The sequence below is a fragment of the Megalops cyprinoides genome, chromosome 4 (assembly GCF_013368585.1).
Source record: "Megalops cyprinoides isolate fMegCyp1 chromosome 4, fMegCyp1.pri, whole genome shotgun sequence".
NCBI lineage: Eukaryota > Metazoa > Chordata > Actinopteri > Elopiformes > Megalopidae > Megalops > Megalops cyprinoides.
The window spans coordinates 13,600,499-13,614,817 of record NC_050586.1 but is presented as its reverse complement, the minus strand read 5'-3'; the positions used below and the strand labels follow the sequence as shown (position 1 = coordinate 13,614,817).

The window sequence follows — 14,319 nt, the reverse complement described above, 5'->3', positions numbered from 1 at the left end:
AAATCATTTACAAGCATCCAAACTACATACTGACAACTAGTCTCCCCATCAATATAATTGCCACCACGGAGTTGTATTTTCCTCCCCACTTCTTCTGGTCAGCAGTTCACCTATGTTTAACTGGAAAGGGAGGCTGCCTCTAGCTGTGTGATCACATAGCAAAATGTACAAAAAAAAGTGTGCGTGTGTGATGTGCCCTGACCCATCTCTAGCACTTAGTTGTTGTTGCCAGCAAGTCATACATTTTTTCACAGCATGGTGCACAATATTACCTTCAATCATTCATTGTTCATTTTTCATGGACTTCCATGGTAAAAGGCACCTTTTTCACATAATGAAATTGTCACAACTTCATCAGAGGCCAGAGTGTGTTCTCATTTAGGTGCTGGAGGTGCTCGTGGGGAGTGGGTCGGTGACACTTAGTAGCAGGGGGCTGCTAGTCTTCTTGGTGCCCACCCTGAAGAGGTGCACCTGGGGGAAGGAGTGGGAGGTCGCAGGCTCCGGCTCCCAGGCCACTCTGCTCCACTGGCGCAGCCCCCTCTCACTGTGCTCTGTGTGCTTCCTGTGGTGGGGCGACTCCACAGTGGAGATGCCCACCCGGGCCCTGCTTCCCAGACAGGTGAGAGGCCACCAGCCCTTCCCCCTGCCCCGCCTCAGCAGACCTAGCACGTCCTTCTTGAAGCTGTTGCTGAGGGCTGCATACACTACGGGGTTGCACACAGAGTTGCTGAAGCCCAGGATCTGCACTGTACTGAAAACCACAAACTCTTGATCCGAGTTCAAGTTCAGCTTTCCTTTAGCAGACAAGGGGTTGAAGAGAAAAAACACTTTCTTATAATTTTTTGTTAACAGAACCTTGCAATCACTTCTTACATTTGGCATTGTCCATACACTTGTCCAAGCCATGGTCCATAGAATTAACATGCTTTTTATCATCAACTGAAACGATGAAGCAGTAAAGCAAATTAATCAATTTGTCATTCAGAACAAAATAAAATACACAACTATGCTTTAATAAGTGATGTCTGATGCAGGTGCACATAACTGGAAATAGAATTGATAATAATTTGTTTCATACTTCGTATTTAAATCACTCCCAGATGAGGCAAGGCAGACACAGGTTTTTATTGATACGGACCCTGCCTGTTCAAAATACTACCCTGCTGCGCCAGCTAAAGCTTCTGAATTAGGTGCTAATTCGGAACCAAACCCATCCAACCCAAGCACCAAAAGTTCAAGCTTTCACCCTCTGGCAAAGATTCCAAGGATGATATTATAGGAACTGTCAAACTGGTGAGGATCTGTCATAATGGAAGACAAATTTCTTAGGATTCAAACTTCTCCATCACTGATCAGTTTGAAACACAGGAGTCCTCTTGCGAGCTGTCGCCATCCGGGCTGCTGGTCATTTCCAATACAATTTAAAGGGACAGTAACAGACAGTTTGCCAATAGCCACCTACAAAAACACCGGTCTTGCACTTCTAACAAGAACGATCTTTACAAAACAGATACTTTTGTGAAGAAAGTTTTAAAAATAGTTATCTGTAAAGGGCACTGTAGATCCAGCTGAAGGGGTAACCAATCTCTTATACCCTACTTTCATCCATGGTTTATTTCTAAATATTCATAACAAAAGGAGGCCACTAAAGATGATGACAGGATATTTTTAATAAACGCTGTTTTTTCAGTCTCTTGAACTGCTGTCACCTAAAACATGGGAAATTATTTTTTCATCATCATTATCATAATTATTATTGATAAGGACACAGCAGCATGCAGGGAATACTATTATTATCTGTAATTACCAGTAATAGCACAGAAAATACACTCTTTACCACTCTAGACCCCTATGGATCTAATTTTAGAGTAGTTAAATTGGTGTACAATTAATGTTCCATGTTGAGTTTGTATTGAATTACCGTAGTCAGAGAGCAGAGACACCAACTGAAATGGAGCCCAACAAACAGCGAAAAGGAGAACCACTGTGGCCATCATCTTCACAGCATGCCTCTTCTTCCTGTGAGTCAGAGTGCAATACATTATGCCTATCGAACACGGGTTCCAATCATTCAATTTTCCACCCATCCGGATCGAGACCTAGTGTCATTTGCTCTGTGTAATTTCAGATCTGTGTGATCAAACTCCCTGTGTGCAGTTTTGTTGTTTTAAAATTAATGCGACAATGCCTTTTCCTATTTGTAGTGACTTGTGCAGCCTGCATAATTTTGTGTTCATGCACTCAAGCAGCCTATAGCATGCTGTACGGATTTGTAAAGTAAACCACATCAAGTAAACCAAACATCTCACCGAGTGATCTTGTTGATCTCTGACCCTGGGAGAGCCTGAAACATGACGTCGTGAACCCTGTGTTTGCCCCACAGTTCCGTCATTATTTTCCCATACAGCACACCCATGGTCACCATGGGAACTAGAAAGACGAGCACTGAGAGAAAAGTGGTGTAGGCCTGCCGTTGCTGCCGGTGGGGCCAAACCTCTTGGCAACAGGTGTAGTGCACATCAAACAGGAAATCATATTTAACCTGAGGGACACAAAGTACATTTTGTGGGTGGTACAACAGTGCAAGATGTAGACGTACACATTATTTCTCATATGGAAAAATGTTGTTTCCGTTGTTTCCATTTGCAACAAATTAGCTGTCACACATTTATGTTATCATCATATTTCAAGGATCTCACATTTTTTATCGACATGCAACAGTAGCTCTCAATCCAGCTGTTAAACTGTCAGTTAATACATTCACATTTCATTGATTAGAGGTGCCGTATTAACGCAAGGGCATATGATGGTACAGACATTTCACCTACAGAGAGACTGAAAATAGAAACATGTCGTTTTTTCCCATACAATTGGAGATGCCTTGATCCAGAATTCTGAGAAATTAATTAGTGCCACCATTATCTTGTTACTTAAGAAACACACTGTGTAGGGAAACACAATTTCAAATGTATATCTTATGAATCCTTAAACACTGCATCCTTAAACACAAACTCTATGACAAAGTCTTGGCCATGGAGCAGAAAAAAAAACAATGCTCAAAGACTGCCCAAATGAGTAAATAAAAGCCATGTCAAACATGACAACAAAAAACAATCATGTAACAATCAGCATGATCTATTTCAGAATTGTTTTTTATGACTCCCGAAAAAGGCCATCCTGATGAAAACGTTGACTTGATAAATTTGTAACAATAAAAAGAAAATAGTCCACCATGTTTTATGCATGAGCTGTTTGTCTGTTTGTAAATTCTATTAATCCCAATGCTCTTATGATTGCTTTTTATTGTTATTTTTTTTTCTATTCACAGTGCTTACCTCCACTTTGTGAGCATACCACATCGGGGCTGCAACAGCGAGAGCAATCAACCATACAGCAACTGTAATGAAATTGTGAACATTTTAGTAAATTCAGATCAAAAGAAAATGCTAGACTAACTAAAACTAAAAAACAAGACGGCAGTATTCCAGAAAGCTAGAAATTAAATTTAATTTCTACTGAGTTTTATTTAAGAGAGGAAGAAGAGTGCAAAAGTCCTTAAACTATTTCTGAGCAAACACTTTCTCTAGGCAGGGATTTTGTATCTCTCCAATGCTGGAAGGTTATGATTTAATTTATCCTGAAGTTCTAATCCTTAACTTTTCATCTTCCTACTGTGCTGTACGTATGTGCTTTCCCCAAAATCTAAAAAAAAATATTCTCATAGTTGAATTACATTTGTTGTGCCCTTATTTTTCACACCATACTTTTAACTATCAAATAATGAAAATTCAATTGCCTTGAAAAACAAACTTAAAGCCTTATTCACTTAGCATCTGCAGGTCCAGAAACCCACTGCTGAGTGCATTTTATCCATTAAACACATATTAAACGCAGGGCTGATGAGGGATGCACTCCCATCAAGTAGCTATGCTTGAGTGCAAACTACATGTCAGGCTTCATGCATATGCAATTATAGGATAATGTTTATGCAAATTCACTGAAGTTTCACAAAAAAACAAGAATAGCTCAAAGTAATTCACCATAAACTAATGACATTTATCATGGGGCATATTTTTGGTTCTTCTCTTAGACGTTTCAAAACCAGAAGTATATGTGTGAGAATACTATCCTCGCACAAGAAGCCTGGTCAGAAATAGCTGATCAGCTGTGCTTAATTATCCTGACAAAATTAAAAAATATCAAAAAGTATATTTTATAATATATGTAGACATTTCAGAAACTCAACTGTCCAATCGTATGTGAAGTCCAATAAATCCAAAAGCAGGCCTATGCATTTTGATGTTTGTAAAACTCAATGTAATTAGTAAACTAAATGTAACAAAGCACAATGCGAACGTTAATCAGATCTAGGCTTGTATATTTTCACAGGAAAGCATCTGATTATTCAAGTGACACATAGAAGAGACAAAGAGAAAGAACCTAGACTGTTAACTTCAAGAGCAAGTGTAAGCGTTGCTATCCTTGCACAGGACAGCAACATCCTTTAGACATTACAATATTTTGTGTGGGACAGAGCTGTGAAATAACTGCCAGCCTTACATATAATATCATTAGCGTGAGACCTGATAGCTTGCTCTTGTCCAGGGATTCTTGTGCAACTCAATAATTCAAAAGCCTTTTCCCATGTAGTTACAGCTACATTTACAGGATGTTCACATGCTGTCTTGACTACTTTGTTTTTTTTAATTAATATTTCCAACTCTCTTGACTGGAATTTGTCTTTTGTCACTCTCAGTAAATACCTCAAAAATGTGAAACTGTTAATTTTTAATCTTGGGAGTGCAATGGTGTCATATGCACTTGCTTTAGTAAAAGACCCCTTTATGAGGCAAACCGCTCTGTGAAGAAATGAGGTAGGTCCACACAGTAACAGAATTACACCCCCACTATATAAATGGCCTTAACTTCTTTTACAAACATTTAAATATTTTTATGTATTTGTTAATGCTTTCATATAATAGTGAAAATATATACATTTCTGAAAATAAACAAATTAGTGCTTGGTAATGGCACAGCCTCATAATGTGAGGTTCTTTAGTGCCAAAGCATTAAGTGTAGATAAGTAAGTATTTAGTTGAAAAAATTCACCCCAAGTTTTGGTATCATTTGATTCATTATTTCATGATGAAAATATTGATGATCCAAAAAGATGTCTGATACATGGTAACAGAGTTACAAATATGCAGACTAGCATATTTCAATAACATGACCCCTGGACTGTGAATTCTAGAAAAATCTCCTGATTGCAATATTGAATATGTGTCACAATGCATCTGGTATAAATCAGCTTGTAAAACTTCCTGAATGTTCAGTTTAAAATTAATGCAATCAAATTAACTCAATTTTGGGAGCAGTGTAGTCAATATTCAGGACTATGAATACATTAGATTGAAGGTAATCAGGTAAGTAATCAGAAAAGTGGTAGGGACATATCCCCACCGTCCCCACCATAAATTACGCCCTTGAGTGCATGCATGCATCAGCCCAATCCCCAAACCTCTGCAACCAACTGCAGATGCTTTCACCTGAGCCTCTATGCCTGAGACACTGTCTTGCTCCAGTCCATGTTGCCCGCATATTAATATATGCATAATATTAGGTCTTAGTTATTTTATTATTACATATCATATCATATTTAAATCAATTATATATTCTAAAACATTTCAGCTGAGAATTTCCACTCAGCTTTATGAGTTTATATTGAGTTGCTGGAGCCAGAATATTAGAACTATGCATGTTCTTATGCCAAGAAAATTTGTAACTCTGTTACATGAATGAAATTAATGAATAAATCAAATTTGGTCAAAAATGACCAAAAGCAATAAAATAATAACACTGTTTCTTATGTACATATTGGAGATAATAATGCAGATCATTTTCTGTAGATAAAAAGGGGAAAAATTGCAATCAAGCTTGATGGTACACAAAATAACAGTTTAAACAAGCATAAATTTTAATATGATCCAGTTAAAATATAATGAAGTATGTTCCAGAAACTACAGACACATCTTTCCCACTGTATACATAGCATCAAGCGGCTCTGCGAATTTGATATTTTCATGGCCCGGCCTGCCCCACATGCTTTAAATTGATTACAGAAGGAAATGGTATACGCATCTGAACACCGCACACAGTAATTTGCCAAATGTGTTTTCATTACAAATGTAGAAGCATCAGTCTAAGATAGCACAACAAATAATGCATGGACAACAGAGAGTGACAGTGGGGATCCCTTTGTTCTTCTGCTGAGATTTATTCCAGCGATACTAGCTTCCAATGTAAAATCAATCTAAATCTCAAATCACTGCAGGTCATCAAGCAGCTAGGTTACCAACCGCTGTGGGTTTGTGCCATCTCAGTTTTGTTTATCTAAGCACTGCTGCAGGCATTTCATACTCTGCTGAGATGGGATGAGATCTCAAGCAGGGTACTGTCAATCAAAATTCTTTGAAAAGGTTTGGAAAAACACTCCAAAACGCTTCAATTTATGAATATGGATTACTGAATATTCCCAGCACAGCTGCAATCAGTTTAAGTAGAACGTGTGATGAATCTTCTAACGAGCTTCTATTTTAGCTGACTGTGCTTTTGTGAAATTCTGCAGAGCAGTATCTGTTAATTGCATGTCAGTGCTTTGGTTGAGTATCATACAGACCATAACACAAACTGAGATAGATAAAACCATCTGCATTGTCCCTTCTTACTCTCTGACACTAGGTCTGGGATTACCATTGCAGCAGCAGGGCCTCAGCTCAGAGTTCTGTTCTTTCTTACCCAGCATCTTGATAGCGTGACAAGGGGAATAACCACTCCGCAACTTCAGTGGATACAGAATTCCCTGGAATCGCTCCACAGCAATGCAAGTCATGGTGAGAATGCTGGTTGCTATGGCAGTCACCTGTAGAAATGGTACTAACTTACACAGAAAATCACCTGCAGTAGAGAAAAGAGGCAATTGCACAATCAGTGAATTTCCATGCTTCATTGCTCATAATTGCTTGTCTTCTCTAAGCATCTAACTGGAAAACAGTATGCATTTAGGAGCCCTCACATGTAACCATCTGTTTACAGTGTATAACACAAGCTCACTTGGGAAATGCTGAAGGCTTTCTACAACTAGAATCATGAATGTGGAAACATAAGATGACTACAATATTTACTACTTTTCTGGCACAATAATTACCTGATTAATTTATTATACATGACTGACCATGATGTTCTGAAATAACGCACAGACTACAAATTACTCACACAATGCACATGACACCACAAGCACACTTACCAGTCAGTTACACGTGATCATGTTGTATGTTTGTATCACATGTATAAAGTACAATTGCATTAAATTAATTCAAGTAATTCAAGTAATTTATATTGTCCTCCCTGGAGGTACACAGTGCACATAAATAAGGTTTTTATATATATTATATACACAGTACCAGTCTATGTAGTATAATGTACATGACTTGAAAGTGGACTGTGCTTCAAGCAACAATAATACAGCACGCTAGGAACTCAAAGGCTGGCTCAATCTCAAATAACACAATGGTATGAATCTGAAGTCTGACTTGTACAGCTGAGCCTTTCTAAATACCACCTAAAAGACATGGCAAAGACCTCAAAAAGCAACTGTGAAAAGGCACATATGTATAAATGTTAAAAGCACAAGCAAAAGTTCATATTTCTCATGGCAAAATGTCACATATTGAAATCTTGCAAGCTGTACTTTCAGTAATGTGTCCAGACACTTCATTATAATCACATTTGCTTAATATAAGAACTGACATTTTTACTCAGCGTATAATATGTTCATTATACATTCAAGACACCATGACCAGTACGTTCTAAGCATCAACAGCAGAAATATCTGTATACCCATATCATTTTAAGTAACAAAGGACCATAAAGTAAGAACTTATTGTGAGAAGACTAACAGCAAGGATGACCATCAATGTGTTCAATCTTAAATTGGTCTCAGGACCAGACCTTGGGGTAGGAGAGCAGGTGAGCCACTTATTATTTTGCCATGGGTCCTACAAGGCTAAGAATAACTCTGGGTACCCCATGTACAATCTGACTAAAAATGAAATGTTATTTCAGTTAAATGTAAAGATATAGCAGCAAATGCATACACACAGGTGCCAATCAATCTCTACAGTAGACAATTAAGAATGCTCAAAAATTAAAAACAAGGTACAACTTGAATTTTCCTCATCAAACAGCAATGATCTTCCCCAGATCAATATGAGTAAAATAAATTTACTGTATTATAAGGAGAAAAAAGAACAATACTGGATAAAACAGGCATCTGGTCCTGCACTCTCACCGGGCTTTCACAGTCACGCTGCTCTTTCTGCTTCTATGGGTGGGTTTTTGTGACTGACATCAAATCAATCTCCACAAAGGAAAGATACAAAAAGAAATAAAAAAGGAAGAAAAGATGTTCAGAGCTATGAATGGGACTTTTATTACCTGTTCAACAGGGATCAGATTTAAGTACCCACTATCTTGTGAAAAAAAATGATGAAAACTCAACATTTCTATTTCTCAAAGACCAATTAGGCTTCATCTGCGGGGCCAACATCTGACAGCATACTGCACTTTCTGTAAAACATTGGACACGGAAAAGACAAAGGTCCTTCAAGTCTAATGCAACATATGTTCTGGCAATATGGCTCCAATTATGCCCTGCTTCCCAGACCCGTTTCCCAGTCTACCCCGCAACACAATTTCTTCCAGCACATGTTTCCACTTTCTCCAAGACCTATGTTTATACCTATAGCAGGAGCCTAAACAAAAGGAGATACAGCTTTAACATTGACATTGTCATGATTAAAGCATAATATCTTCTTTTTGAAAATTCTGATATTGTACAGGTTCCAAGAAATGTCTCTGGTTGTCTAATATAGCACAGTAAAATGGGTACATCCACATATTTATCTCAAGTTCATGACATGACTCAACTGCTGAAATGGTTGACCCTCAGCAAAGAGATAGAACTGACAGACTCTCCATATCAGCATCTTAGATTAACTGAGTTTTACTTACCTGCCAACCAGTTGGTGAAGAAATGCTGGAGACAAGTAGCAGGAATACAAAAGATGGAGATCAGGAGGTCACTCAATGCCAAGGAGCAGATGAAGAAGGTGCTGGGTGACTGCAGGGCTTTCCTCCGACACAGCAAAAATAGCACAGTTGAGTTGCCAACCAGAGCCAGGGTAAAGATCAGCACATAAAGAATGCCAAAGATGGGCTGTAAAGCAGAGGGCAGCCTAGGGATGTACACCAGAGGCGAAAGGCCATATTCTTGGATGAACTGCTTTCTGGAGCGGTTAGAGGCCTCAAGCCAGAGGTCTAACAGTTGTGCTGTAAAGTTCATTCTTTTAGGTGGGTAAAACGGAGGGACTGTGGGTCAAAAGAAAAGTGACTTGCTCCAAGATCCAGGGTTTATTTTCTGGTGCTAAGGGGCATTCTGGTATGGGGCATTCAGGTGTGTAACATCAACAATGTCACTTAGACAAGTAGAAGATTTTGACCAAGATGTTGAATAAGATCCAATCATCACCAATCCAGTAGGATAGTGACACCCCAATAGACCTGCAGTCATTAAAAGTGCCTGTTGAAGAGACCATTATGAGACTGAATTATCGTTCATGTGTGATATATACCTCGAAAGAGAGTAAGTACATCTTTCCTATACAAATTAGGATCACAAGGCACTATTTAGCAAATAGAATTATGCTAGGGGCTCTGACTGACATTCTATGAGCAGAGAAGTGGCCTCCAGAGATTAGAGTCTATAATCAGATCAGAGTTGCCTCAGGATTATTCCCAGTGGACAGTCTTCACCAGTCTCCCAAAGGCGAGATGCCCTTGGATTCTGTTGGAGGCAAATGACAAAAAAAATCAATCTTGTGTGTCAAAGTGGTACTTTTCCTTTTATTAACAAAAATGTCAGCAATTTATTGGCATCATTGCAGGTGATGTATGGAAAACTTTCAGCATCGTTTTTTTTTTCAGCACTTTCAGTGTCTGGATACGTGCTAGAGAAAATCAGCCACAAATGGCCCTAATACCTGTGTATTTACACTATCCATACTTAAGTACAGGGTAATTAAAGTGTACATACACATAGTAACATATTATACCTACAGTGTAAGCTATGTGCTTTAACTGATTTGTGACCTGGATAATTGCTCTTGTTTAATAGCTACAAAATTTATGTACAGCAGGGCTATTAAGCTAGTGGCCTGAGACCATAATGACCACAGACTTCCTGTTGGCCCTTACATCACTGAGAAGAAAGAAAAAAAAACTTGCTGTTATTCCTGTTATGCACTGATTTGTTTATCTGTTAATAACATTAGTCTTTTTTATTCCAAGGAATTTGCCATTGTTAATGAGTGAACAAAATAACATCCAGCCACTGGCACTTGGCCAATATCAATGAGACATCCACCCTAATTACCACAGACAAATACTTGCTCACTGTGTAGCAAAGCAGCAGCATCTCTACCCAAAGCCCTTCACGTCTCCTAGCAAGTTGCTTCGGGCAACACACCCTCCTACCCTACAGGCAGCCCACTGAATTATCATGTCTTTACAGTCTATAAACTAATGTGCTTCTACCTCCTTTTTTAAAAAATGCCAGAATTAAAGTTTCACTAAAACTTTTTGTCTTAACAGACAACAGAAACACAACCAAAATGTAACAAATAGAGAAGTCAGAGTTGCTATTTTTTATTTGGTTAGATTCAATTTAGCTGAATGCACAGTAATATAGCTGAGACCATGCCTTGATCAAAAATAATGAAGCATTATGGTATTTTGAAAATATTCATAAATAGTGAATGCATACTGTATATAATGTATTCATTTTGTTTGTTGGTGAGATTTGAATGAAGTGACAAGCGCATTCAAAAACTGCAAGGACAGACAGAACATTCAAAACTTATGTCTTGGAAAATACATCGTCATTACGAGTTAAAGGAGCAATTGTTTAACACAACTAAACCATAGTCGGATTCCATCCCACATCCACTTAAACATCTCCTTACTCCGTATGCAAACATGTCAGTGCAGACTTCTCCAAGATCTTATATCCTCTTGAACACATACAGCAGTCCACAGTCACACAAAAATCGTAAGGCCCAATCAGCTTAGCTCCCTGCTGTCTTTTGCCTCAGCTGTTTGGAACGAGTTGAATAACCCTTTCTCACTATTGACTCATAAAAGGAAAAACTCAACAAAGACACACTGTTTTACAATATATGTAAAAAAAAGAAAAAAACATGGTGACGGTTTATTCAGCATGTAGACCAAGCTACACAATGCTGTCTGAAGAAGCTAGCTATAATAGAATAGGGAGCAGGCATGTTCCCTTCTTCATAAGGAACTCGCTTTCCTGCATGTGCATGCACATATTCAGGAGGTATCATATATAAGTGGTCATTACAAGTAAATGTCTGATATTACTGCATGAATTGTGTACAACTGTTGAAATTTATTTTCCTCTAAAATTTTCCTAATTATTTTTGGTACCCAAACAGATCAAACTCTGAGAGAAAATCTACAGTACTTCATCTGATGTTGCCACTTTGGGATTGCATGGAAAATTTTCACACTTCCCTCAAACATTGAATGTGTGTGTGTGTGTGTGTGTGTGTAATCATTTATTTTGTAATATCACTAAAAATGATAGTATATTCATACAGTATATGTAAGGTGTTCCTTTGGGATATCTCTTGAACTGTTTATATGGAATGTGAACTTAGGTGCAAAAAATACTTTTCTCAGTCCACACTCTCTGTCATCATAAATCAGCTGTTGGCCCGCAGAGCTAGTAGGCACCTCATCTTGGTTTTGCTCTATGGCTCCACGGTGGAAAATATTGAAGCCTGAAGGCAGAAAAATTGCTTCTAGGTGATGGAGCAAATGGCGGCAGCAGCTACTGCAGAGGGTTTTTTTTTTTTTTTTTCCGCTTTATGGCATAGGACATATCAATCAGAATGACACAGGTCTTAAAATGTTTCAGTGGTTTGATGCATTTACACTTGGCACGTAACCACAATGCATCCCTCTCCACCTCCAGAGGTGGTTTTTGGATGCAATCATCTTCTTATATCAGTGCATGTCCAGAAGGTACACCTGCCCAAATAACATCATAATTTACACATATCTGGTCAGAGATGATTTGTAATGCAAGATATAACCAGGGTTTAATTAAGACTGAAGTGTAATGCCTTCTTTCTGGCAGTTTCAGTGGTTCTTCTAGTTCTTATATATCTTCTAATTGTTCAGCTATTAGTAGAAACCTAGTCAGTTGTTTGGTTATGTTTATTTTTGGTTATGACTTCACAGATCTGACTGATATATGGATAAACTCTATATAGACAGGCTCAGGTAACACAGGTTACCTAAACCATCTTAAACTGTTACATGACCTATAAACCCCTCTTAATATCATGCAATGTTATTGTTTTTACTACTTAAACCTATGGGTTTGTATTGAAAGCTGTGAATTGACAATATTTTCATACATAAAATATCATTGTATATAAATATTTGTGATTGCCTATAACTTTACAATTAAAACTATGAGACCTTCTTAACCCTTGGTTTGCTATTGTCACACCAAGAAACAAACTTAGTGATGCCTAAAATACACAGATCCACTCCACCAATAAGACCATTTTTTCTTTGTATCGCATCTTAAAAAAGACAAATGTGTCAATGTACTTTCTGGTTGCCATCACATTAATGGTAACCACATTACGCTAATTTTTCCATGCAAATGACTGTGAATGTGTGTTTTGACCCAGTAGATAGCTTTGAGTACGTTCCCAGTGGTATACGGAAATTGTATTAATACTATTGTAGTAATATGTATTAATATATTTGCCACTAGAGGGCAGTGTACGCATAAACGTGACCTTAGCTTGCCGAAGTAATACACAAAGGACGCACCATCGCTGCAGTTGACCTCATGGCACGCAGTGCCATCATTACAACTATCAATTGTATGTTGTGAATTTTGTGTACATTTTTGTAAGGCATAGTATCATAGTATCAGTGTAAAATATTTGCATCTTTTTTCTATACTCTTCCTTTTTGAACTACACATTAGTATTTTTAGTGTATTTCATCAACATCCAAGTGGAAAAGTAGCAATTCGTTGCAATTACACTGCAACAGAATACATTATTTAACTCTTGAATGACAGTAAAAATCTGATCAAAACTAGTCACCACACTTTAAAAAAAGTGACCCAAAATTGTTTAAGGGTTGTGATGTAAGGCCATTTCAATACAAAGTCAATGCCAAGGCAATTAATGATGGACGAGACATGTAGTCCTGAGATCTTAAAACCGAATGCAGTATTTCATTATTCATTTACATTTACATTTATTTATTTAGCAGACGCTTTTATCCAAAGCGACTTACAAAAGTGCATACAGTAGGTACAGCGACAGTACGGGGACAGGATGTGTACAGTTCCACAATGAGACAGTTCTCAGCTGAGAGCAGAGGTCTGTTTGAGGACACAGTACTATCAGATTTGTACAATTACAGCCTAAAGGGCAACTAGTACAATACACTTTCGAACGGCAAACTTCAACAACTTCAAACGGCACAATGAGCGTCAGGCTAAAGGCGGCAACAAGAGAAATTTAAAAGCACATTATTCATATTGCATGCTAATTGTTATCGTTTTCATGACTGTAGAAAAAATGGTATTCATATTATTGTAACTTTTAATGCTTACTGAAGTACAATCAAAATGCTCTAGATTGCCTTCAGAGTTGTCTTCTGTCATTTTATAACCTGTCAATAACATTTTAACAAATGTGATTAAAATGCGAGTGAGATTAATTTGTCAGAACAGGGAGCTGACTATACCCAAGGCAGACAACTCGGTGACGTACTTGTAATGTAAACGTAAACGAACTAGCGCAGAATCCCGAGATTTCGTACTGAATAGGCGCGGTACGATACAGTAACCATGGCACTGAAAACAAGACACTGACAGTCATTTAAAAGTTGAATAATTAATGCTTTCCCAGTTCACTGAGGCCATTATTGACACTATAAAGCCCACGTGACGTTTGTGATCAGTACTCCAAGAACTCCCGGGACAAGTGAAAGCAGAAAAAACTGTTCTGCCCCCTCTTTTTGCAAATGTATCTAACTTCAACTCTGAATCACAAGAACAACACGAGAATCTACGATTTGCAGAGAAGGTTCAGACAACAAAAAATATATCTTGGCTACAGTGAATACGACTGTTGCAGTGGAATA

The 14,319-nt window shown here is 38.0% G+C and overlaps 1 protein-coding gene across 1 annotated transcript; it reads right to left on the bottom strand.

The window, feature by feature from the left end:
• Positions 1 to 333: 333 nt before the first annotated feature.
• Positions 334 to 9,400, bottom strand: LOC118776834 (pyroglutamylated RF-amide peptide receptor-like). Its single transcript, XM_036527429.1, has 6 exons — positions 9,070 to 9,400; positions 6,796 to 6,954; positions 3,336 to 3,397; positions 2,310 to 2,542; positions 1,922 to 2,019; positions 334 to 794 (listed from the first exon to the last, which is right to left on the bottom strand). Exons 1-6 carry the CDS (start codon positions 9,398 to 9,400, stop codon positions 379 to 381), a joined length of 1,299 nt encoding a protein of 432 aa, XP_036383322.1. The 3' UTR covers positions 334 to 378.
• Positions 9,401 to 14,319: the final 4,919 nt, after the last annotated feature.

What these genes read in the sequence shown, in the direction of transcription:
- LOC118776834 (XM_036527429.1), bottom strand. Translation starts at nt 9,400, where the DNA reads ATGAACTTTACAGCACAACTGTTAGACCTCTGGCTTGAGGCCTCTAAC. An exon ending in TCACGCTATCAAGATGCTGG is followed by an intron (nt 3,398 to 6,795) that starts GTAAGAAAGAAC and finishes ATTTCATTACAG; the next exon opens with TTGCTGTATGGTTGATTGCT. An exon ending in GTCTCTGCTCTCTGACTACG is followed by an intron (nt 795 to 1,921) that starts GTAATTCAATAC and finishes TGTCTGCTAAAG; the next exon opens with GAAAGCTGAACTTGAACTCG.